We start from the raw sequence: 26,337 nt of genomic DNA, 5'->3' as shown, positions 1-26,337 counted from the left end.
TCTCTTTCCTTCTTGTAGAGTAACCCCCTGACGAAGGGCTCCCCCATAGCCTGAAATGCATTGGGATTTGTTATTATGACGTGATTTACAACTCATGTTGAACAGACTTTGGTTACGATACAGCATACAGCTTTGGCAACCATGAAAATAATGTGTTGAACCACAAATTAAGATTTTGAAAAAACGCTTTGAAAGAACTTTATTAAAAACATTGAAAGTGAACAAGACTGGACAGTCTATTTGCCGTGCTAGGAGAAGCCTGCCTGAGGCAGGGGCAGCTTTGAAACATTTTATCAGGTCATTTGTGACAATGGCACTTCACTTGGGGAATATAGAATCCTACCATTAACCTGGAAAATATGAAACTCAAATCTCTTCCTTGCACGTATGAAAATAATGAGGATAGATTGGGTTGAGCGAGCTTGTCAGACGTGGAGCAGGAGGAAAATCTTTCAACGGGTTAATGTCCTCCTTAAATTCACATAAATGTGTTACTCTTATTCAGTTATTTCACTTACAAAAAAACTCCAGGACAACTTAGATTTAGGTACAAAAATAACATTTACTAGTGTGGATCAAATTGGATTTCCAGGCGATACTTCAAATCATACATCTTGTTGCACTTTTGCCAAACATTTTAATACTTGTTGGTCTGTACAGGTGTTCGAAATTCCTTCCAGCAGAACCTGAAGACCAGAAAAACAAAAGATTATTACTATGTAAAATTTCACAACTATACTCAGATGACACACAAGTGCGATTTGTCACTGCTTTACACTTCTAAATTAGTATAAATAACAGCAAGACAAAATACAGAAACATAGCAGAGAAAACTATGTTGGCCAGTGAGACCTCCCTTGTTTATGGTATTGTCACTATTTCTGTGTAGAGGTCTACTTGGATGAAAGTTTGAGTTGTATTGTTACCTGGTGTTTTGCTATGGTAATGATCCCCTAGTCTCATTTGTGTGTGAATATTTTGTTTTATTCCAGATCAAACTACTTTCAATCTTATTCTAACTTCAATCATTAGAAAACATGAAAGTGAAAGTGCAACGGATAATAAAAGTTTGTTGGTGTCCCAGAGAATTTGCAATAAAACAAATCTGTAGCATGCCTGGTCCCTCAGAAAGGTCTTCATTGATGTATAATTCACAGGCTATGAAAAGTAATGGTGTAAAGTGCGTGGCTCTTTATAGTTTTATTTAGACTTAAAAAAAAAAAAATAATATATATATATATATATATATATATATATATATATATATATCACTTAATACTGGAGTCAGCTTGTTTGTAACTGCTCACAACATTACTAAATAATGCATTTGAGGCACAGGAAGATCAAATGTTCCCAAGAGATTAAACATTCTCAACCATTAAGAAAGCAAGGGGCATATGCACAACACTTTTTTGCAGTCTGAATCGGCCTATTTGCGAAGCAAACTTTTTTTTCAAATGTACATATACTGCGATTCAGTAACTTGTTGCCGAATCACAATTTGATTTAGCGCTTCAGTATTTGCAAGGGGCATGTTTAGGGCTTCCCTTTCAAATACCGAATGAAAGTGGTATGTCTGAATATTTTGTGACCAAATTTCGGAAACATTCAGTTTTCACCTAAAAAACCCTGAAAATGTCATTTTCTTTTTAAACGCACCAGGTTTTAATTTAAGGAAAACAGGCTACATTTAAAAAGAACAAAAAAAAGGATATTGCTTTATTTAAAAGCAATTGTAGACCTGGTTGTCTGCCGATTCCAGAAGGTCACCATCCCTGGCATGGTTGTAATTCCTAATGGGTCACAAACGGCGAACTACCTCATTAATATTCATGAAGTGGGTCAATTTGTGACCCACTGGGAATCACTTTTAAGCCTTGCACTTTTTCATACATCAGGAATTGTGCTTTCCTAATTGCAATTCGGAACGAATCAGAATTAGGAACTCGCAATCCCTAAATCTTGTACATATGGCCCTAAAATTACAATCCGTGCCTGCTTGTTCATTGGTTAAAGTGGCCTCTTTGGGTTTATGAACATTCATTCTTTTTCACTACTCTCCACTTACCTTTACTTGTCGCTGTGAGCATCGGTCAAGGAGGATAAGACAGTCCGTAGCCTCTTCAAGTAGATTCAATTTCACCTCTCCTGGGGTGAGACTGCAGTCAGTGGCCACATCATATACAAGCCTGAGGAGTGACTTCAGTAATGCACCGAGCCTCCAGGGCATTCTAAGTTTGTAAGACAAGAGTAGAAGAATTAGCATCAAATCAGAAGCACAAATGAAATACGAAGAATAATTATACAGTCAACCAGCTTTGGCTGTTTATTTTAACTTGTGAAATATCTTTGCAACTAAATTACAGAAGCCGAGGAATATTAAATATCCTCTTTGCAATTTATTTACCATTTATTTAAACAAAATCCTATTTCTCTGCATATATTTTTCACATGCAATTAAATGTATGAGTGCATTCTCCATTCAATTTAAAAGCGGTCATTTTTATCTAGTTTAAAAACATGTACAATATTGTCTCCTTGTATTGATTTAAAAATTGTAACACTTTGCAAAAACTATGCTGGCATTAATTTAAGTTATAGAAGAAATAAATCCATTAATAGTTGTTGGTAATGGCCCTTTCTCCAGGGTCACCTCCAGTCTGTTTGCATTTTTCCCTTCACTTTTTGCTGAATTTGTTTTGTTGCCTTAAGGATTGTGCACTTTACCACTGCTAGGCCGTGCTAAATTGCTTGTGCTCTTTCCCTAAAACGTGGCAACATTGGTTTATCCACAATTGGCATAGTTAATTTATTTATAAGTCCTTATTAATGTGCACTACCTGTGCCCAGGGCATGTAAGTGAAACACTATTAGTGGGCCTGCAGCAATGATTGTGCCACCCGTTTAAATAGCCTATAAACAGGTCTTGGGCCTGCCATTGCAGAGCCTTTTGTGTGCAGCTTTAAATTTTAAAGGTCGACTTGGCAAGATAAATCTCTTGCCAGACCCAACCCTTCCATTTTCATGCATAAATGTCTCTCCTAGAGTTGGCCTTGGTCAGCCCAGAGGGCAGGGTGCCATGCATTTAAGAAGTTGGACATGTACTTTAAGTGTTACATGTCCTGGTGGTGCAAAATTCCTAAATTTATTTTCCACCACTGCAAGGCCTAAAGCTCCCATAGGATAACATTGGGATTACCTTATATTTTAGAAGTGTAATTTCCAAAAGGGAATATATAACTGTTTGGTGTCTCTGGAATCCTAATTTAAAAGCCTAATTTATGGTGAAGTTGGATTTAAAATTGTAAATCTGAAATTGCACTTTTAGAAAGTAGCCATTTTCTTGCCTTAACCATGTTTTGCCTACAGCCTGTCTGATCACATATCTGGGTGTAGTTGACAGTTGGGCTTTGTGTATTCCTCCTAGACAGCCACAACCAATGGGAGCTTAGGTGTAACGTGATGGGCCATCCTGACAGGATGGAAGGGAAGAGCTGGACAGTCGTACTTACATTTGAACAAGCTGTGTCCTATCCACACACAAAGGGCTGCATACCCCCTATAGTGAGTCTGAGACGAGGGCAGGAAGGGAGGACATCTTTGCACTCTAAAGGCATCTCTTTGAAGTCTCCACTGGGTATAAGTACTAGACCTCAGATATCACTTCTTCAGTACAAGTCTGGAAATGTGGATACTCTTCCAGCTGTGCTGCTGAAAGGACTGCAACTCTGCTGGACTTCTACTCTGCTGACTTGTTGCCCCCTAGCCTGCGTGAGAAGCACTGGACCTACGTCTCTACAACCCAGAGCCTCCAAGTGCTAGTTTGCTGGTGTGAGAACCTGCCCCTTTTATTTTTTTTTACAACACATTTTATTGAAGAAAGAAAATGACACATTACATCATAATACGTTGCACCATACATTGCATAACCTGGCGACACACGCCCCCACTCATGTATATAATCCAGCCATAACATGACCCCCCCATTATAGCCTTTGGGGCGCCCAAGCCATACGTGCGCATTGTTCGTTCTGCGAATGCCGAGTCTTTGGTGCATAAGAATATCATTACCATGGCACTGAAAATATTTAGAATACATAATCAACTCAACCTCTTCCCCCCCGCCCCACCCCCCACGGCTCTATAACCTTTACAATGTACAGTATCATGCATTGGTGAAGTCCGTGGCTCCCTTTCATCATCTATAGCATAGTTAGGTATCCCCCCCCCCCGGTCAGCTCTACTGCTATCGAGCATTGCCCATCATATATGATCTTTATTAATGTACACGTCCATTGCATAGGGCTCCTGAACAATAGCACTCTGGGGATGCAGTGCTCTGTAACCCAGAAACCACTGCTGCAGCCCTTAACGAGTACCGGAGGGCGCATCGCCTACGGGGATACATTCAAGGGCACTAGGGAGCTGGAGCACTAGAGCCTTTCAGAGAAAGAAAACAAAGGAAACTTACAAAAACTATAGGAACAATATCCCCTCAACTTGCGCAACATTCCATTGGGTTCATATCACAACACAATTAACCTGCCCCTTTTTGACATGGTTAGCCCCTCCACGTTTTGCCTGGAAAATGATGTGGTTTCGATTGTAAATGCACAGGGTCCATGTCAACCAGGACCTCTGTGCCAGTGCTCCTCCCAAATACTGTACAAAGATTGGCACAACTTCAGACCCCCTGTAAATTCCTAGTAAATGGTACCATTGGTACCTAGGGCATGGGGGCTGAAGAGGGTCCCCTCACCAAGGCCATGCCACTACAGCTTGCATATCTTGGTCCAGCAGCACTGCGTAAGGTATATGTAAGTCACCCCTCTAGCAAGCCTTACATGCCATAAGGCAGCGTGCACTTTACTGAAGGTGGTGTTGGCATATCTGCATGGGCAGATATGCCCCTACAGCCCTCTTATGTCAATGTTACCTTACTTTGTCCCCCATCCCATTACTGTGAAGCACTCGGATACCCTCCAGGGTCTTGTTCGCACTATACAACACTTTTAAAATAAATAAATAAGTCTATTCGTAATATTGCAAGTGCCAGTGAAGCCGCAGAAAGTGCATGGGCTGGAAACTCAAGTTCTGCAGCACCATGATGACTTCACTGAACCGAGGAGTGTTTGGTACCAAACAACTCCTCTTAATAAACCCACACTGATCCCAGTGTGGGATTTATTAAAATATGCACTCAGAGGTGCCCCCAGAAAAAGTACCACCCCTGTGTGGTCTCGGACTGACTTTAGGCAGCCTGCCACCACCAGACATGTTTCTGGACCCCTGGGCCAAGAGCCCCTGCTCTCTGAGGCCAGAAACAAAGCCCATCCTGGGTGGATGTGTCACACCCCCTCCCACCCCAGGATGAAGACAGTGCTTGAGAGGGAACCTACAAAGGCCTTGCCGCCTTTGTAATGTGACCCCAGCCTCTGCTGCTAGCAGCAAATGGCAGCCCCATTTCAATCCACCACTTCTGACAAGAAAACCACAGGAAAACTTGTGAAAAGAGGTGTGTCCCCTTTACCAACTCCACCCCTCAGGTGCTGAAGGCGAAGTTAAGCACATTTTTTAGTGCCCACCATTTTGAAGATGGTAAGATGTATCTAATCAAGGATAGGACTACGCGCCCTCCCACAGGAGGGTAGCATAATAGATACTTCAGGTAAAGGACTCATTGGTCTCTAACTGTTACTCCCCTTTACCGCCCCTAATTCTAGTATTTGGGTGGCTCTCCCAGACTCTGAAATCAGATTCCTGACGACCTACATAGAGCCAGACACTACAGCGTTGCAACTGCAGAGAGGACTGCAGAAACTAACTTGACTTGGCCCTAGCCCTACTGGCCTATATACAGACCCCGATGATCCTGCGCCAAAAGAGAACCCGTCCTGTAGCTCAGTAACCGCCAAAACCTTGGGAGGACTGCCTGCCTTTGACAAAGCTGTAGATCTCCAGAGAACAGTGGACCTGCTAAAGAAGAAACCAACTTTAAAAGAGCGATAACCACGAAACCGCCTCTGGAACTACCACTGCACATGATGCCCATGGGGCCCATCGATCCTGCAAAGGTTCCTCAGAGATTTTGAGCCAGAGTCCAAAATTGGCGGACCCCTGTCGGACTCTATCCCGACGCCTGCATCCTCAATCCGAAGACTCCACCGACCTGCTCCCTGTAAGAGTTCCAGACGCCGAAGGACACCCCTGCAACCGAAGGCTCTGTGGCTTGGGGAACTTGACTAACGGTGTCTCTACAGCCCCTAGCATCACTACTTAACTGGCCAGCTGTTTCTGGACAGCGCCTGCAGCCTCTTTTCATATGCGATCACCCTCACTGAATTGAATTGAATTGGGCACCCAACGCTGCGTTGACACTCTGCACCTATCCACCCCTGTACTGCTGAGGGTGTAAGTTTGGTGCTGCCTTGTGCCCCCTCCCCGTGCTTACATTAACTCCTAGAGACTGGATGTTATAACCACTTAGTAGTATATCAAATAAAGAGTCAGCTTCCTACAGCTGCCCTCCAGATCTTAATCAATCAGGGGTCTTGTAAAGCGCAACTACTCACCCGTATGGGTCTCAAGGCAGTGGGGGTGGGGGGCTGATCCATTGGTGCTGAGGTTCTGTCGAAGGGCAAGGTCTTGAGATCCTTCCTGAACTGAGGCAGCTACGGTGATTGCCCGAGGTGGAGAGGCCAGGTCTTTGCTGTAAGGTAGAAAACAGATCTTCCTCCGTCTGTGGTCTGGCAGATGCTTGGGAAGGTGGCCAGGGCCAGTCGGCTGGAGAGGAGGTCTCTGGTGGGGGCGTGGAATGAGAGGCGGTGGTTGAATTAGGCAGGTCCTGCGTTGTGTAGGGCTTTGCATGCGTGGGTGAGGAGCTTGAAGGGGATTTTTTTGTTGACTGGTAGTCCATGGAGGTCTCTCAGGTGGCCAGTGCTGTGGCGCAGGAGGACGAACCTAGCGGCAGCATTCTGAAAATGCTGTGATTGCATGAAGAGTTTCTGGGTGATGCAGACAGAGCGTGTTGCCATAGTCAAGTCTGCTGCTGATGAGTGCATGGGTGATAGTCTTTCTGGACTCTGTGGGGTCCCATTTGAAGATCTTTCGGAGCAGGGATAGCTTTTGGAAGCATGATGAGACGGCGTTGATCTGGCGGTTCATGAGATTTCGGGTGTGGGGGGTGTTCCAAGTGCTGCAGGCCACCAGGAATCGTCCCAGACAGAGGGGTGGAGCCCAGGATGAGCACTTTAGTCTTCTCAGGGTTGAGCTTGAGGGAGCTCTTCTTGATCCAGGTGGCGACAGCCTTAATTCCGTCTTGGAAGTTGTTCTTGGCGACTGTGGGTTCGTTAATGTGTGAGAGAATCAGCCGAGTGTTGTCAGCGCAGGAGACTATGTTGAGCCCGTGGTTCCCGACAATGACTGCGAGCAAGCCATGTAAATGTTGAAGAGGGTGGGGCTCACGGAGGAGCCCTGAGGCACTCCACAGCTGATCTCTGTGGGTTCAGAGTGGAACAGTGTTTAACCCGTGAGGAAGGAGCAAATCCATTCCAGGGCTTTGTTGCGGATGCCAGCGTTGTGGATTTTTGTGCATAGGGTGCAGTGGGAGACTGTATTGAAGGCGGCCGAGATGTCCAGGATGTGGTTTGGTTCAATGAAGTCGGAGAGTTGGGCGTTGATGGCTTTCTTGATTACCTTAGTTGGGAAGAGAGCAGCAAGATGGGTTTGAAGTTCTTGAGGTTGTCGGGTTTGCAGAGGTTTTCTTCAGCAAGGGGTTGATCTCTGTAGGTTTCCAGTCTTTCGGGAAGGTGGCGGAGTTGATGGTGCTGTAGAGTTCGGGGCAGTGGAGGTGTCAGCTCTGTTGAAGATGTGGTGTGGGCAGGGGTCAGAGGGTTCTCCAAAGTGGTTTCTCTTAATGATCTTGAGGGTGTTCTCAGTGATGAGGGGAGTCCAACTGAGCATGGTCCGCTGAGTTCTAGAGTTGTTGGGTGCGGTGGTTGAGGGTGGGAGGGTCTTGGGTATCGATGCTGTTGAAGCCGTCGTAAATCTGCTTGATCTCGTGGTGGAAGAAGGTTCAGAGGTTGTTACAGAGGTCTTGGGAGGGTGGGAGGTCTGCTGTTTCTGTGCTGGGTTTGATGAATTCTTTGACCACGGCAACGAGTTTTCTGCTATTAAGTGTGTGGCCGTTGATCCTTTCTTGTAGGGCTAGTTTCATTGTTGTTCTAATGAGGCGGTGGTGTTCGGTGAGTGCAGTTTGAAGGCTGAGTAGTCTTCCGGGGTTTTGCTGTTCCTCTATCTCTTCGTCTGCAGGTGATTCTTGACTCATGAAGGGCGGGAGAGAGCCAGCTCGCTGTCCTGAACGGTCGCTGGGCACGGTCCAGGCATGGAAGGGCGCAGACGGGCTGGTCTTTGGTGTGCCAGCGGACGCCATTAGGTATCATGAGGGGGAGGGCTGGATTGATGGAAAGCGGCGCTGGAGGAGGGCAGGCTGCGGGGACGAGCAGTGGCTGGGACAACGGAGGGAGGTGAAAGAAAAAAGTGAAAAATGAAAAGACCAAAATACAGAGAGGAAGAGAAAAACAGTGAAAAAAGCGAAAAGGAGGGGGAAAAAAGATCAGATAAGCAGAAGCACAGAGACAAGAGGGCAGAGCAGCAGCACAGCAGAGAGGCAGAGGGCCTCAAATTCTGACCAGAGGTCATCAGAGGTTAGGGACAGCAGCTACCTAGGCAGAGCTTTGTGGTAAGGGAAGCAGTTGACTGACAAGTTTAGTGGGATGTGCGTCGGTTTAACAGTAAAATAAAGATATTATACACTATGCGGTACTGGCAGGTGGCTCGCCCCCGACTGAGTGCTTAGATTGAGCTGTACCCGAAGTCGCGAGTTTGTGACATATACATAAAAGCAAAGTGAATGGAAGAACCCTCTCTACACTCAGCCATTCAGGCCGTCCAATGAGACAGACAGACAGGCAGGCAGCAATTTCATGCACAGGCATCTGCATCACTCCTCCCACTTCAGGCAGTAGCCCGCCCAATTCGCTCACAGGCTTTGACATGGGGCGTAGTTGAGAGAAGCTGGATACGTACTACTGCCTGAAGCCTCAGGCATACAACAGGCTTCCAACAACTTTGCAACTGCACCTGGACTCTTCTCGGTGAGTCTCCCATGCAAAGTGGTGACACCTCAGTCCTCGCCTCTTGGAAGTGGGCCTAAGGTGCTTACCAGCAGAACTGATGCAGATTCTCTGCTGAGCGGCACTTTCTCAAACAGAACTGACATCTCTGCTGCTGCAGGGATTGGGCCGGGCATGGAAGGTCTGCATCAACCTCACATCTTCGGAACAGACACGGCTGAAGGCACGGCACATCTCTGACCTATGTTCTCACATCCCTCGTTGACCGCAGCTCAACTATGACACCGGCCTCTGCATTGCAGCCACGCACTTCCACGGAACAGATGCGTCGCCTCAGCTGTGGGCCGCATCCTCGACACCTGGACTTCACATCACAAGCCCAGAAGGGATCCTTGTCGTTGACACACAGGAGTTCATATCGCAGCCTCACTGCATCTCGGAACCCACACGTTGCTTTAATTGCGTGAAACTTCTTACCTCAGATCCACGTAACGCTCCGCAACCAGGGTTTAAGGTATTTTATTCAGCAGGCCTAACCTGGTCCCTGTACCCAGCCCGCACTCCATCTCCGTCAGCCTGCACTTGTAACTATGTCCCGGGTCGGCACGCTCAGATATCCCTTGTTGGTGCTTTGTGCTTGCTGGTGCTATTTTATGTTAAAATTTGGAAATTTGATATCTCCTGTTTCCCTGATTGGAGTTTTTCGGTTTGGTCTGTTTTTTAAATTAAAATATACACCATTTTTTCTAAACCTGGTGTGGGGTCTTTTTGTGTGGTGGTTTCACTGTTGGAAGTTGTTGCACAAATACTTTACACATTGCCTTCAAGTTAAGCCGGACTGCTCTGTGCAAAGCTACCAGAGGGTGAGCACAGGTTTGAGGTTCTGCTTGTGCCTTACACAGACTAGGATAGTGGTTACTGCTTGGCCAGGGCTCAAACCCCAGTCAACCAGAAACCCAATTTCTAACAGTAGGCTAATAATCACTTCCGACTTTACTTTTCATATGCAATATTTACGATTCCTTGCCCAAAAGTGCTTTCCATCGTTGTTTCCACACAGTGCCCCCTCACAGGAAAAAGGGTCAAAATTCTCATAACTTGTCCTGTCACAAATGTCTCTCTCCATAAACAAGGTAGGAGGAGGTTAGGAAGACCACCATCCACATCAAACCAGTTCTGAACAATTTTGCAGTGTTTCTAATCAACTTATGTGCTTACATCTTTGTTTATGTCATGTCCCCCACGGAGTTTTTATCAACATATTTCATTCCACGATTTTGTTTTTCAGATGAATATTCAACAATGTATTTGTATTCATGTGATTCTTCTGCGTAATCTTGCTATGAAAGTTTTTAGGAAGCAGCTAGAGCCAGACTCCACCATCGCAGATGATTGACGGAAAAGAAAGAATCATCAACATTTTTATGACAATTTCGGTTTGTTTGTGCATCAAAACCCTCACTTATATTTTTCTTACAGATTTTCTGCAGTGCTGTGTGGAAAAATTGATCTAAATGCTTTGCAACTACAAGACCCATTTCACTTTTAAGAATTGCTGCTATGACTGAGAGTTTCCCAGTGCTGCTGCTCCTTCCTTGTCGCAGTGAGAGAACTCACCAAAGCACAAAGGGTCCGAGTATCATGGGTGGTGCCAAGACAGCAGCAGGAATGCTGGAACTGACTGCCAGCTACTGCTGCAAGATGTTCTCACAAAAAAAAGGCTCCTGGCAACTTCCCGAATTATGCATAATAAGGTGTCTCTTGTCTTGCTCGATGTTTGATATCACATATATGCAGGTAGGACTTACCAGTGTCTCACTGATATGACCAAGCACAAGAGGGGGAGAGATTTAATAATAATAATTTTTTTTAAAGACACTTGCATGAAGCTGCCAATGCCTCAGTGTCGCAACTTGGTCTTCCTGGTCCCAGCAGCCCCTGGGACTGCATCACAGACTCCCTGTGAAGTCCCCTCGCTGCTCTCATCTTATGAGAGCAACACGGGGATTGGCCTGAGCAGGCTAGTTTGACGCTTTGCTCAGATACAGGAGTCTGTGCTGTTTCTCCAACCCAGCTGTGCTATGCAGCCGGGTTTGAGAAACCCAAGTGCTCATATCTGTTTAGGCGGTCGGCCAAACACACATGCGCATTATAAGTGCACCAACCCCTCCTCCCATGGCCCGGCCCATCCCCTCCCTACAGCACTGCATCAGAGCCTGCAGCTGAAAAATAAAACAATGTTAAAATATCGTTTTATTATTCAGCTGCTGGCTCTGAGCCAGTGGGACAATGCTCCTCTGCCATTGTGGAGGAGCCGCCCCTGCAACAATGTTATATAGTGGCAGTTGTATGCTTTGCAAATGCCAAATAACATATTTCTTTGGAAATAGCTGAAGCTGAAGGTCAAAGGAAAACAGTAGCCTTTGCAATTGTTTGCAGCTCTGGCACTGCATGGAGAATAGCTTGGGGGTTGCACTACATAGCTTGGATTATGTGCAGTTATAATTGGAGTTTTCCATTGTCCGGTATGCAAAAGAAATCCTCTGTTTAAATGCATGGAATTTCTGCCTTGATGTCTCTTTCGAAATGGTTTTAAAATTTCCACCCAGGACACTGCTACTTGATGCCGCTCAAATTGTCCTTTGAAAGTAAAATTTTGGTTTGACACCAACAGGCAGCGCATGCTTTTAGCATTACAATTGTTTATGCTCCTTATAAACACAAAGTTATTGTGATATTTCTTATTCTGAACATCAATGCTTGGAAAAAGCCACTTTTTAATCACATTATGAGAGGTCGACACCCACACCTGAGCCCTTAACATTAACAGACCACTACAGAAGTTCCCTCAATTAGTAACACGCATCTCGCTTTAGAAATTGTTTATAGTTTCAGTCCCTGCAAACATTCATAAAGTGAAATAAACAACAACCTCCCAGTGCACCCTTGGCTACAGATCATACCTTGGCCATGCATGCTTTATGATGCACTTTAATGTTGAGAGGGATGACAGTCTGGCTGTTTCCTCTGGTCCATCATATACCTCGAGATAGCCCAAGACAACACGTTCCAGCCTCTTCAGGTGACGTGCCACACCGATGCCCAGCCTGCCAACCAAGAAAACGAAAGAAGTTTAGTTCAATGCAATAATTGACCAATTCCTAAAAAGCTCTGTAAAAACTGGTAAAGTATCACATGAATTAGAAACAGGGGATTGATGGGAAAATTAGTGGAATGATCAAGACTAACTCTCTCTTTTCAATATACTTTATTTTGACGAATTACCCCCCTTTAAGTCACCGTTTGTGCAGTGATCACTCCAGTAGTCATTTTAAATTAGATATTTGATAAAAAAATAATTAAAAAAAAGAGTTTTTTCTAACAGGAACCCAGTACACAAAACCTTGTCTCAAAGAGATTCAACATGAACCTATTCTCACATTGAGCCAGTTCTTGTAGCCCTTTCAAAAAGAAGAATGAATGGCTTCATGTATACGAAACAAAATAACCACTAATTTTTACTGATTTGCATGCAGATTCCTACATAAACAAAACATTCAAGTAGAAAATTAGAAAATGTGTTAAAATAAGACATACTAGATTCAACGATAATTAGCCCCAATAATACATCATCATCTCTTTTGTTAATTTAGTGTCTGCTCTTCAAAGATAAGGCAATCTTTTTGTGCTTTGTTACAGTTCACCACTTCAATTGTTTTTCTATGGAGAACGTAATGACAATTTGTTAAAAAGTGGGTTTAATTTGTTTCAAAACAGATTAAGAAAACCGGAGTCAATGTTGCATGTCGCAGAGCCACAAATGTCAGGTGTCGGGTGAATTGATGACCAGCCTGCTTCTGAGGGAGTTCGTTAGTATTAGTGCCAGTTTACATGGACGGGGGAGACCGACGTAACTTAATTGCAGAGTCAATGGTTCCATGACGAGGACACGCTCGGAGCTCAAGATTGATTAGGCCATCTACCAGTAGTTCACTTTTTAGGGACACTGATATAGTCGTAACTAGACCTTATTACATCTCTTGGCAGACTTGATATCAGCTTGCACTCAACGTTTTACCCTAATCCAGCAGATTACATTATTTATTAGGGACTCAGTGTCTTCATAGGCATTATCTTCCAACTTGGCTACTGGAGACAGATAAATCAATCTCCCATGTTTTTTTCTCACGGAGTTGGAGGAGTGTCTTTCTTGCAGACTGTTAAAATGTGTAGGCATCCAAAAGGAAGTTGTTTTTGACCCGTGCAGGCCAAGGTTGATTAGCGAAACTGGTAGTTTAGATATTCAATAATCCTGAATCATTACTATTAATAATTACTCAGTCATTACAGCTCACTGTTTTTTAAAAGTGTATATTGGTTTTCAATTTTTTAGGGTACTATAGTTACACAAAGTGTTTGCACATACAGTGTTCTCTTACAGACAAATTACTTAATAAATCAAATCCGTAACAAATTTGTGCTTATCGAAGTCCTTAGTAAAGGTATGCATGGTTTTTGGCTATGAGAGAGGGCAATCAAACAGTTGCAGATTGTGTATATAAAGACACTAACCGTAATCAAACTATCAATGAGATACACTGAATGGCCTGCCAACATTGTTTTCCGTGGTAGTTTTGCACTATGACCGCTCAGATTTTGTCATTTTCAAAAAGGACCTGATAAGCCAAGTTACCAGTTTAGATTATTCCCTGCAGTGAATTAGTTGTAAGACTTTGTGGATGACTAGGTCTGATGAAGCAAGGACTCGTGGAAAGGAGACTTGCTTGGATGCAATCTTCTCATGTAACCACTAACCTCGTACTAAACTTGTATTGTGGAAAAAACATGCATTTACACAACATTTATTAGTAAGAACAAAGCCTGCCTATGTGTCTTATTAACCAGTAACTCGACTGTGATTCCAAAATGACCGTTAACCGAAAATCTTTAGTGCGTATGAGTCTACTGCATCAACGTAGAATGACGTATCTTTCGCTAGGAGGGAACTTTCTGCACTTGTGCAGTAGCGAACAAAATGGCTGCTTGAAACTCACATGCTTGCCACTTGCTGGCTGAAATACTAAACCCAGCTATTCTACTAATGCGGGAAGAATGATAATAAGTAAAGGGGATTAGAGTGCAGATAGGTGGTATACAGTGAAACCATTTAATTTTGATTTTAACATTTGTCTTTTTGACTTTTTCAATAGTGCTTATTATGGGCCTCTAAATACGAACCACAGCCTATTCTCTCTCGTTCTACCGCACATGCGTACTGCAACCAAGCTGGAAGACTTGTACCTCATCCAAGGTTTCCAGTTGATACTTTCATGGGAACTGGAACGATAGTCCACTGAAATGGATGAGGACTACAGTTTTTTCTCTAATATGTGACAATTACATTGTGAATATGGGTGGGAATAAAGACTGATGTAGTAAAACTTGAGGGGTGGGATTTCAAACAAAGAGCTGAAAAAGTAATGGGAAATAAGCATGGTGTGGTGATCACCTCCCCTTGCCTGTTCAATCAGCGTTAGTATTTTCATAAGTTTGAAACATTAATGGGTGGTACCAGCATACAGAAAGGTATAATTGAAGTAGTTTAGTTAGTTAGAAGTTCCAGACGGAGATGCTGAAGCTAGTGTCCCAGATGCTGTCCGAGAGCACTTGACTTGAGACCGGGATGCTGTCGGAGTGACGTGTGATGCTGAAGAAGAATCGAATTACTGAATATATTATCTTAAGCAAATTAATTTAAAAAAAGATCGCTGAAGAATCTCGAGGAGGAAGAGAGTGTCAGAGAGGGGTGCTACGCAAGCGTTGGTGATAGAGAGGTCGTTTGTTCTGTCCTGATTCCTGTCCTGAAGCCTTTGTTCACCAGACCTTTCCTGGGGGAGCCTTTCCAATTCCTAGGCCTGGGAGTTGGTTTCCACACCATTCTTGGTAATTTTAACTATATCTGTGTATGCGCTTTTCTCTCTATCCTCTCCCCTTCATGCAGTGTCATTGCAAAGTATAAATTAATGCATTTGATTGATTATTTGAATCTTCCTTCCTGTGAGAGATGGAGTTTGTTCTGTACTGTGTAAGTGGTTCACATGAATTTAATTTGAGATAAAAAATTTAAATACATCCGGGCTCTGGAATAATTTCCATGGTGTAAGTATATTGAAAATATAGGTCATTTCACCATCAACTAGTTCCAACTAATGGTCCATTGACCAGAGGAAGGAACTTTTGATCAGTGAAAGATTAGTTAGGGTTTAGAGATAACTAATCTATAGAATTACAAAACAAGACCCCAGTGGTTATTGCCAGTGCGCTGTGAATGAATTTATGGGCCCAGGTGAGTATGTGGTGTTAGATTACCTGTTGCTGGTAACCCGCTGGATCAGGTCCGCATGGTTAGATTCCCATCAATGTTTAGCTCTGTGGATTATAACCATGTAGGTCATGAACAGAGAGACTGGTAGACCAAAGTCATCTATCAATCTGGTCAGAAAGATTAGTTATAAGTCTTGATAAAGGTCGGCTAGTGTGAGCAGTCCAGCTTCTGTCCAATGGTTCAGGGCCGGAGCTTTGAAACAACTCACTATCAGTGGGATAGTGGATTCCTACAGTGGTCTAGATGCCGTTTTTCATGTGAATCTTGCCCAACATCTCAGGGAAACCACCACCTGGTCATTTGGTATGCATGTGCCTAAAATCCAGGAGAGGTGCCACCACCTCACCCCTGGCTATCCCTGCTCCCATCGGACCTAATACCTGTGTGAGCCCACTAGGTAGCCATCTGTCTTTCCACTGAATCTACACTGCCAAGAAACACAGTTCAGGGTTATGCAGCAACAAACCACCCTCTGCCAGAGGCAGCTGCAAGGTCCTTATAGCTACCCGTGCTGATTCTCTGCCGAAAGAAAGTCCCTCATGAGAGCCTCCAGGTCTCTGAACAAGCCCAGCGCCACCCACATGGCTAAATTGGTGAAACAAAGAAGCAGTTTTGGAAACACCACTTTTGTGACCAGGTTTATTCTAGCTTCAGAGACTGTCAAAAAATCAATCTTGCCTTTCAAATTACTATGAGCTGATCCCAAATTATCAGCCGAGAGATAATCAAGTCTGCAATATATACACACCGCCAGGTATCAAAATATATTTTGTTTGTGATGCCCCAGGAGGGTAATATTCCAGGATCCAACTGTGTGGATTGGTCTATGCTGTATGGACATGTCTTTGACCAATTAGCATGTAGAACAACCTGCCAAACTCCTAGAGATCCCTAAAGTAAGGGGGCATGCCATTCTCTCCATTCTTTAAGAACAATAGCATGTAATTTGTAGCGATCAAGATAACATTGATATTTTAAAGTGCTAGTCCACTAGGCTGATGAGAAGAATGGTTGAGCAATGTAGTATGCAATGATCAGAGGTGCCTGATCCCTAGATGGTGCTGACTTTAAAAATTTTCATCCTCAACAATCTACTTTGTTGGGGCTTACAAACATTTCACATGGAGGTTTATATTTCCTTTCACCACTTTGGTAGTTCTTTGCAACTGCCACCTAATTTTCATCCCTTCAAATCTTCCCCCTTTAAATGTTATTTTTGAAGCCCTTGATTTAATTTAAAATTCCAGGAGTCATTAAGAGTCTCAGTTTGGGGTATCAATCAGCCTTTTTCAGCCATCTAGCGGGTAAACACAATGTTTATCTACTATTCATTTAAACTCACTTTGACTGTGTGGTAATAGGGTGCTTCACATAGATCTGGAGAACGCAGACAAGAACTGGGGAAAGAAATGGTTCTTGAAACGGTTGTTTGCACATTGGTTGCACCAAAGTAAATATATGGATGAGATATGGTGAATTTGCTTCACTTATATTGAGAGGTCTTGGCATTACTGTCAGTTACACCCTTGATTTTGTGATCCTGAGCAAATCACTTAATCTGCCTGTGCCTCAATTCTCAAACTTACAAAAGGGAGTGCCTTTTTAAACCATCAACTTCCTGGAAGACTTGCAGAAGGTGTCTTTATGCACCTGACCATGTAATTTTGTTTTTGCTTTTACTGCTTTGATTTAAAGGGAAGTGAACCAGTTGGCCTAAGAAAGTCAGGCTACCTTTCAGTTACGATGAGGTGCAAGACATGAATGGGGAGGGAGCAGGGTCACTTTTGGTGGACTAATTAATTGTGTATGTATGTGTGAATTACTATTTACAGTTTGTGATGACTTCAGAATTACACTAATGAAGCAGCATGTTTTCGATATATATTTTTTTTAAACACATTTTATTGCATTTAATAATCACACAACGCTTACATTAGTCAGGAGTCTCTTATTGATTAGTCAACAATCAAAGAAACATTGCATTGTGCCAGGCGACATGCATCAATAACATCTGTTCTGAACACCCCATTTCTATTCCCCCCTCCCTCTCACTTCTACAGGTTGCTTCTGTGCCTTAAATATGCAATTCTTCTACTGTTTCCTCGGGTTCCCCCTAAGTCTTAGACTGCCTATCTCACAGGTCTAGTCTGTCAGCTATCCTTAGTTCCACTGGATTTCCTCCCGCCGCCTCTCCCCAAGGCCGTGAAGTATTGGGCTGCCAGGTGGAGAACGCATCAATGGATGTTTTCTATATTGTTATTGGGAATTTCCTTATTATGTAGAGGAATTTAATGCTTTGTGATGCTGCCCCATTCTGGAATAATGCTTGAATTGGTATCCTATTGGTAGTACTTGTCTTTTTTTGTTTATTTTAGGCAGCATACATGCAAGCATTTTACATAAGTGTATGTAGATCAAATATTCAGGTCAGAGGCTCCTTTCGTAACCTGTTATAAAATAACCTGAAAAGACCACTATACATTCTCTACCTGCTTTGACAGCTTCATTATGTCCAAATCTTTTTGCATGTTTAGGTCTCGACCTCTGCCTATGTGCTTGCGCATTGCAGATGTCGAGACATATAGAGGTGGAACAGGAAAGCTGACCAAGAGGGCTTTGGCAGGCGGATTACGCAGAGTGCATGTGCCCGTGCACGCGCTTGCCATTTGCTCCCCAAGCCGCCTCGCATCAGACCCGCCACAGCAATGCCGAGAGCTTCACACTTCAAAAGGAATGCTCTCCCCGCCCCCCTCTGCGCAATGCCTCGCTCTCATTTGCTCCCCGTCTCTCCGTGCTACCTGCTTCAAAGGCTAACGCTCCCGCGCCCCCCCCTCTCCCCCGCCACAGCAATGCCGAGGGCTTCTTTTTAATTTCATTCGGCCGCGCTGCTTTACTTTACTTTTACGTCTTCTAATCAAAAGTAGGGGAGATGGAATGTTGATCCATTCACTTTCCAAATAGGTATATTCTAATCAAAGAAGAAAGGATCACTTGTCCTGCTCAACCTTAGGTACGCAGGATGAACGGAGGATGTCCCAATAAAAAGACCCTCAGGTACGTGATGGGTATGGTGGTGTCTGAAGCGGTATATCTTGGTTCTCCGCTTATGAATCACGTGTGTGCATAATCATTGGGTCTATTAGGTTATGCAGCCTCCACCAGGAGGTTCTTACCCAAGGTTGTTGCAGTAGTGAGCCAGAGATAGGGAATTCGTTAAAAAACCAAAAACCAGGAACTCGAAATTTTATTTTGTCTGGTTTTGGGTCTGGTAAACTCTAAGGTAGTGCATCTTGCTAACTGGATAATGAGTAGTAGTTGCACTCAGAGTATCCAAATCAAGGGTAGTGGGGGGTGGTTAAAGGTTGGTCGACATGTTTCTGCCTCAGTTGCCTGGGTTCTAGGACTTACGGGCATTCATCAGGACCGTTAGTGAAATAACGTGAAAGAGTATATAAAAAGGTGTTCAAAAAGTGAAAGAAAAGGTTATTGACCTGTTCCTATGTCTTGGAGGTCTGATGGTACCTCGCGCATTAGTTATGCACACTCCCTTCGGATGGTAGAGCTCTTGGAGCGGGCTGTTGCTCCCGATCCTCAGCTTTCTTGTGAGTGCGCTGCTCTGCTCTTACCGAACCGGAAGCCACTTTTACGTCCACATGGCTTCTCCTTTGCGCTCTCCCTTGTTTCATACTGCACTTCAACCCACAATTGTTGTTGCCGCTAAACTGTCTAATTGAAAGTAGGTAATATTTCCCTAATTATCAGTAATTCGCAGGCATTCACGTGCATGCCTCGCATCGCTGTTCTTGAGCGCGTGCTTTAACGCTCCTCCCCCAACACAAAGCGTGTCTCACAGCCGTACCTTTTCACCTTGCCGAAGCCCTCTCCCATGTGTTCTCTGGGGTAGGTCTTTATTGTAAGGGGCTCGGGTCGCGTCGCTATGCCCAGCTGTCCCCCACCATCTCCTCTGCTTCCTTTGATGGCCCTGTTTGACTTGCACTTTACATGCGGATTACACAACCGCCGCTGGCCCGGGAGATGCAAGAGCACTTAAATTGAATTCACCGGGACCAGAGTCCATCGACATCACCACCAAGCCGCTCCGGGATTGGCACCAGCTCTGAGGGTTACCCCGGCAATGAGGGGGCTTGTTTTTCATGACCACATATACAGGAAGAGCCACGCACCCTGTGAGCAGCTGAAAAAAAGCAAAAATGAAACGAAAACCACCAGCTGGGGCTGTAAAATCACACAACAGCCAGTCATCGGCAAGCAGTCAGGAGCTTCCATCTTCGCGGTGAGTCTGCCCATACTTTTCATGGAAGTGTGTCACAATAGATTACAGTGGGCTCACAGGAACACACCACACAGGCCGAGCAATATATTTCATATGTTTGTAAGTGGGACTTAACCCCTAAATGTATTTTTTCTTCGCCTCAGTGCTTGTTTTCTTTTCTTAATCCCATGTCCCTCCTCCACTCAGCCCCCATGTCTCTTGCCCCGGTACCCTTTGCACCGTCAGTTTTACCCTTTTCATGTCTTCTCGTCCAGTTCGTTCCTCGGGTTTCCAGTTCCTGTTCCCCTGATACTGCCTGTTCTACTTATCTCCTGCCCCCACCCAACCAGTTCCTGTCTCTGTACCCCTGGCACAGTCTGTTTTTAGTGTCTCTGTATCACCTGCCCTCTCCTCCAGTCAGCACCCACATCTTCTGTCCCAGTTTCCCAGCCCTATGTTATCTGTTGACCGATCCGCTTCTCTTGTCTACTGCCCCTGTTACGATTTATTTTAACTGTCTCCCGTCCCTAGCTTCGGTGAATTTCTGTGTCTTCTGCCCCTGTGTCCCTGAAACTGCCTGTTCCCCTCTCGCTCTCTCGGTTTGTGTTACCTGTTGAGCCGTGTAAAATATCAGCTCCATCCTGCACCCTCCCTGCTCTCTCTATCAGCACACTGACTACTGATGAGCGCAACAGTTATTAAAATTTGAAATTTATCAGCAACGCTATGTATACATTGTTGTGTTCCTCAAATACATTTATCTTTTTGTCATCCAGTGGAGTCTTCCCTGCTAGTTAACCGATGGCAGAATGCATTCTGGAGTTTATACTTTCAGTACTCTAATTGCAGATATGTGCCTAGATGTCCTGACATGGAAAGTGAGGGAGCTCCTGTCACCTATGTGAACCTTCCTTCAAATGTAAAGCACACACGGACAGCAGTGCAAACATCTCTCCTACATCAATCATAGACAATAGGGGTACTAGCTTCCTTTCAAAAGCATAGGTATAATTTATGCAGATGGCTACTGGTGATGGACACCTGCGCTCAGTTTGGGGAGCAGCACTTATTCTTCATCGTCAGCATTTGACCTTGAACAGCAGAAAAGGGAGAAAGAAGAATGAAGCAAAAGATAAGAAAACATTGCCAAAGGGAGAAGCAAGGATGAACAAGCATTTGCAATGCAACAGGTCTCGCATTATTAAAGTTTGAGCTATTGGTGTTGCATTATTATTAGCAATGCCAATAGCTCAAACTTTAATAATGCGAGACCTATTGCATTGCAAATGCTTGTTTTGCCCTTCTTGGGAATTTGGACAGGCTTGCAAATGTTTAAAGTCGCATGGCAGGGAGTTGGCCGCAAACGCAAAAATTTGAAAAAACAAATCTTAAAGTAAAGTTATACATAGATGTTCTTGTTAAAAAAAATAAAAACATAGACATTTACCAGTAATGCAAAACTCACTCAAGTATAACTTGCACAGCTATAATGCACTGCTTATGACAGAGTTATTCAAACTTTGGGGCACGCGATCTCAGGAGGGGGCGCGCACTCCACCATAACATTTCACCTTTCATTGTTTCCTACGGCGGAAAGGCATAGTGGAGCTGCAGGGGCCCTAAGAAGGGGTGAAGACCATCAACGCCTCATTAACAAGCAAGGTCTTTAAAAGACCTGTGAAGTACTCGGGTGCGGCTGTGTGTGCACCTGCGAAGCTGTCTCATCCCGGGCTGCCACCCACAGACGCAAGAGGGGGAGGGGAGAGAAGCCCTTTAAGTCCAATGGGCGTTGCGCGCCTGTTCTTCACCCATTTCAATTGGGGCTTTTGGAATAGAGAACAGCAGCCGATTAGCACGTAGGAATGTCACCACTGACCTGCCACCAATGAAGTGGACAGCACCATAGATGGCAGGAAGTGCAGCGAAATTTGCGTGCACAAAGCTCCTGCATACTACTACCTTTTGGTAGTCTGGCACTTCTTCACTCCTGCTGTTTGCCCTGCGTGCTGCCTCGCTGTGAAGGGTTATGCCTCTGAGCATTTTAAAATCACCAACAGGTAAGTCAGATCTGAAGAGAAAGCGAACAGACAGTCCTTCTTCATAGGGCATTTGCTTGCCTGAAAGTAGTATGTTCACTTTCAGTTTCACAGCATAGTGAACATCGCATACTCCCTGTATCCTATTTTTGACTGCCTCACTTAATGTCTGCCTCTTTCTTTAGTTCTATGGTTTATTTATTTGGGAGTTTTATAACCCCCTGCCAGTAAACGTTTGGTTACTTCACTGGGCAGTTTTGATTTAAGCCTGGCACCGTCAGGCATAAAACACCCTAATTAGAGCCCCCTACAACATCCATTGCACGATAAGCAGAGGCTTTGCATCTTCAGGGTTAGCACCCTACTCTAACCTCAGCATTCTAGTCCCTCACCTAGATATGGTGCAGGGTTGTCCTTTTCAGAGAGGCACCTCCAAATACAGCCCCTTTCTCCAATCTTCACACTCCTGGGACAGTCTTGGCATCTTGCGCCAGAGCACTTATAAATAAAGCAACATACTAAATTGTACCCCCCAGGGCACCCTTCTACATTTGGTATACACCTGACATTTTTAGGCACAGCAGCTGGGACATTAACCCCCTAGGTCACACATCCCAGACATTGGGTATCCTTTGGCCTATTGTTATATTTTCAAACTTGCACCCTTCAGAAGCAAATCACTAGCATTATGATAAAAATGCAGGGTCTAGAGCACTACAGAAGTAGGAAGTTCCTTTTCATCGGCTGTGAAGGAGAAAGCCTTCAGCCTCAAAGTCTATCTCATGGATGACCTTGTACCAATCACTACCCCAGAGAAGCGACCTGCTTCACCTGATCCCAGAAATCCTGCCCACTACCATTGTCCCAAAGAAGACACCTGCCTCACTCCCAGGTCCAGGGAACAGGGACATCTTATGGATTTGGGGGGGGGCCATATTCAGAACAGCTTTGAATTTATGATCCAGTTTCAGCTGTTTCATACCCTCTTCGGTCTGGTCACTGACCGTGCACTGGCACACTGGTCCAAATTCTAAATGTGTTGACATTTCATATTCAGGGATAGTGACGTGTGTATTCAAAATTGTAACACAGCGGCAGGTCACTAATATTACTGCAAATAATCTCTGTGACACCCTCCCATTTCTTGTGTGTGCAGTGCTGTTTTGTTCTAAAATAAACTTTTTTTTATGGGTGTTGCATGAAACTTTAACACATTTGTCTGCAAAATGTCTTTAGTAGACTCTCACACATCACCACAGTAAAAATAAATGAAAGGAAAATGCTATTTAAAACAATCTGTTTAAGAATGGTTCAAGATAGTCAGGGTAAGACTCTCTCCAGAACAAAGCTGGCTATATCAGGGGTCCCCCTTAAAGGCTGGGGCCCTGGCCCAGAGCCCACGTTGCCTATGTCTTAAAACGTCTCTGCCAGGGAAGACACCTGCTACAACCTGTGTATCAAATAAAGTGCTTACCTCAATGCCTGGCAAAGGGAGTAAACCGCTTTTTTCATGGAAAGAGAAGCTGTGATAGGATGGACAGAGCAGGAATGGGGAGTTTTTTTTCTGGGAGGTGAGAATGGGGCAGTGCTGCTTAGGATGGCCAGAGTTGAAATTGGTTTTTCTTAATGCCATTGGACAGTGCTTCTCAGTGGAGAGCACGGTCTTTGAACGGTACTCATTTTATTGACCACAGAAGTTTCTTTGAGGAGGCTTTGCAAGAATTAAGTGGAGAACCCGTAACAATTTGCACACATTTTATCTTGAAAAATGTAGTTTTGGACTGTGTAGTAAGCCTCTGTCATTTCACCGCACCAACTCGCAAACCTGCAGTTTTGTAAACACTCTTACTGTGTTTAACATTATTAGCCAGATATGGACTGGGAAATGCGAATGACGATCGATTATGTAGAATACCAGGATCCAGAATTTTTTGTCAAGTGGTGGGGGGGCCCGACATCTAAATAAATTCAGCTGGGGGGGCTCAACCTAAAAAAGTTTGAAGACCTCTGGCTTATGACCTTACACAACACTACTATGAAAAATATGGCAGTGCAAGTTATACTTAAGTCAGTTTCGTACAGCTGGTGAATTCAAGTGTTTTTTTGGCTTTAAAACTGTATTTTTATTTTTTAGGTCTCGGCCTGCATAGGCTGCGCTTGCGCAGTCTCGCTGGCGAGATTTTATGTTTTCCAGAGTGGGGCTTGAACCCGCCCCTCTTCTCCATTGGCTGGCTTCCTAAACGGAGGCCAGCCATTGGAGAAGAGGGGCGTCTGTCCATTTAAGCCCCGTCTTTTTTGGATTCGGGGGTGTGCTTTTTAGGTTCTTTCTCTCCTCTTCCCATTGTCTGGAATTTTACATTCCAGCCAATGGGAAGAGGAGAAAAAAAATAGAACGCCCCCTAGTCGGAAACTGACGGGGCGTTTCTCCGAGCCATTTCTGCATGACCTCGGAGAAAGATGGTTATGTTCATGGCGTCATCCCCGTCCACCATGGTACCCCGTACACTGCACCCTCATACGCCCCCTGCTCCTCTACAGCGATTGGTGCCCCCCGCCCAGTCACCCTACCCTACCCTTTCAGTCGCAGTTCGTAGGTTACTGCGTGTACGCCCTTCTCTTGCGTCACTCCATTTGTGCTCGCCACACGACTGTCCCACCGTCCTATCGGGAGCGCACGTGCAGGGCCGGGGATGGACCTGCGGGTCTTTTACAATAGGAACAAGTCTAAAGAGGAGGTTGGTGAATGTGAACAGTAGGTACTAACAGCCTGAACCCCGTGCCAAGCCTCGGAGCCTCCGCCCACACACAGCCTTCCGCTCCCCGGAGCCCGTGCCTCCCGGAGTCCCCCGCCTGCCCCCGGAGTTGCCGAGCCCGCGTTCCAGGGATGGACTGAGCTCTCGGCAGGCAGGCTGCTCAGGCTCTTTCAGCTTGTGTCAACCGCTGGCCATGGGGCTCGGGGGGGGCGGTTGGCAGGCCCTGCCTGTTCGTGGATAATGCGCAGGTGAGCGCTGCAGCTGTTGGTCCCGCTCTGGAGCAGAAAGGCTTCCCTTCTGTCCCCGCGGTGGTGCCGGGCCGGAATGAGCTGTCACCCATGCCTTCAGCTTTGGCCATTTTCACCTGCCGCCCCAACTTGCACCTGTTCCAGGAGCGCCATATCTACCTGGACGAGCCTGTCAAGATCGGACGCTCGGTGGCTCGCTGCCGGCCGGCGCAGAGCAATGCCACCTTCGACTGCAAGGTGCTGTCCCGCAACCATGCGCTCGTCTGGTTTGACCACAAGACCTGCAAGGTGAGGCTTGTTAATTATTTGGACACCTATGTATAACTATATATATCAGTACCCAATCAAGTTTGAAAGGCATAGGGAGATGGTCCTTCGTCTACGTTCATATCTAGTCAGATTGAGGAATCATGAATGGCTTTGGATAGCTCCTCACCACGATCCTTCTACATTACTGTGACTCTGAAAGTAACATTTTAGATTGAATTTGAGAACTGCCTACCAACCTAATCAAAGTGCTCTCCATGTTACCTTTCCACAAAGGCAGGAAGGTGTTTTGCGTACACCCGGCGTAGAAGGATCTTGTGTTCCATTTCCATATGGGTCAGGATAAGCTGGAGCACGTCGTTGGTATGCTGGTGCCTCTGGCCAGGGTCCCTGGTCGCCTGGGAGAATCTCTCCAGGACCGGCAGAAGGTCTAGAAGGCAGGAGAGGACAACCTGAAAACAAGAGAAAAATAAAAGAAGGCCTCACTGGATGTAACTTCAACATCTTTGATACACTGATAGAGATCCTCTGACCAAGCTGGCAAAATGGGATTCCTAACTCCGGAACATGATTTTCACAATAACAGCATTCCTATTCCCTGGAAACCTCTCTTAAAGAGATTAGCCACTGCAGTATCTGGCAATTCCTATGAACTTTTGGTGAGAAGCCACACAAGCTCGTAACACCAGTCCATTACACATACGAAGTTCTGAAAATATAAACTTGCTTACTAATCTTTTTAAAGGCAAGTAGACATATGTTGTTAAATGGCCAGCCCAGGACATCTTTACTATCAACACTTTTCATGTTCTGTGCAAAAATTATGGAAGCACAATGGAAACAGTCCATATTTCCAACTTCCTCTTCTATTCCTTAACTTGTCAGTGCACCACTGGGAAAGGATCCAGTAGCTAAACTCTCGGAGATGTCACAGTTCTTAGATTCTCTAGAAAGATTACCAATTAAGTTAAACCTGATCAGTGGAATGGCTCCCAATTCAATGCCAACAAGCCTGGACACAAGCTTTGCCTCAGATTTCAGTCATTTATCACACCATTCACAGTTGGCCGTTATTACAAAAGATAGACTGTTCCTGTGATTTAACTCATGGGTTTTTGGTGTAGGTCTATCCTGATAGTCAACTGAAGCCCACAATATCATGCTCTGCTACTACCTGGTTGGAGAAATCCCTTTTCAAAACATGTCATACTCGAACAAAGAATTCATAATTATGCAACGAA

General features: G+C 44.8%; 1 protein-coding gene across 1 annotated transcript in view; it reads right to left on the bottom strand.

Moving 5' to 3' along the window:
• Nucleotides 1-542: 542 nt before the first annotated feature.
• Nucleotides 543-26,337, bottom strand: part of TTI2 (TELO2 interacting protein 2) — a 62,018-nt gene continuing 36,223 nt past the window's right edge. Inside the window, exons 4-7 of the mRNA XM_078666180.1 lie at nucleotides 25,361-25,548; nucleotides 12,098-12,241; nucleotides 2,069-2,231; nucleotides 543-686 (exon numbers count right to left, since the gene is read on the bottom strand). Of these exons, the coding sequence (XP_078522306.1) occupies nucleotides 606-686; nucleotides 2,069-2,231; nucleotides 12,098-12,241; nucleotides 25,361-25,548 (576 nt within the window). The 3' untranslated portion in view covers nucleotides 543-605. The remainder of the gene's footprint in view (nucleotides 687-2,068; nucleotides 2,232-12,097; nucleotides 12,242-25,360; nucleotides 25,549-26,337) is intronic.

This window comes from Lissotriton helveticus, chromosome 11 (genome assembly GCF_964261635.1).
Source record: "Lissotriton helveticus chromosome 11, aLisHel1.1, whole genome shotgun sequence".
NCBI classification, from domain to species: Eukaryota; Metazoa; Chordata; class Amphibia; order Caudata; family Salamandridae; genus Lissotriton; species Lissotriton helveticus.
The sequence above is the reverse complement of the archived record's forward strand: the minus strand, read 5'-3'. Positions and strand labels throughout refer to the sequence as shown.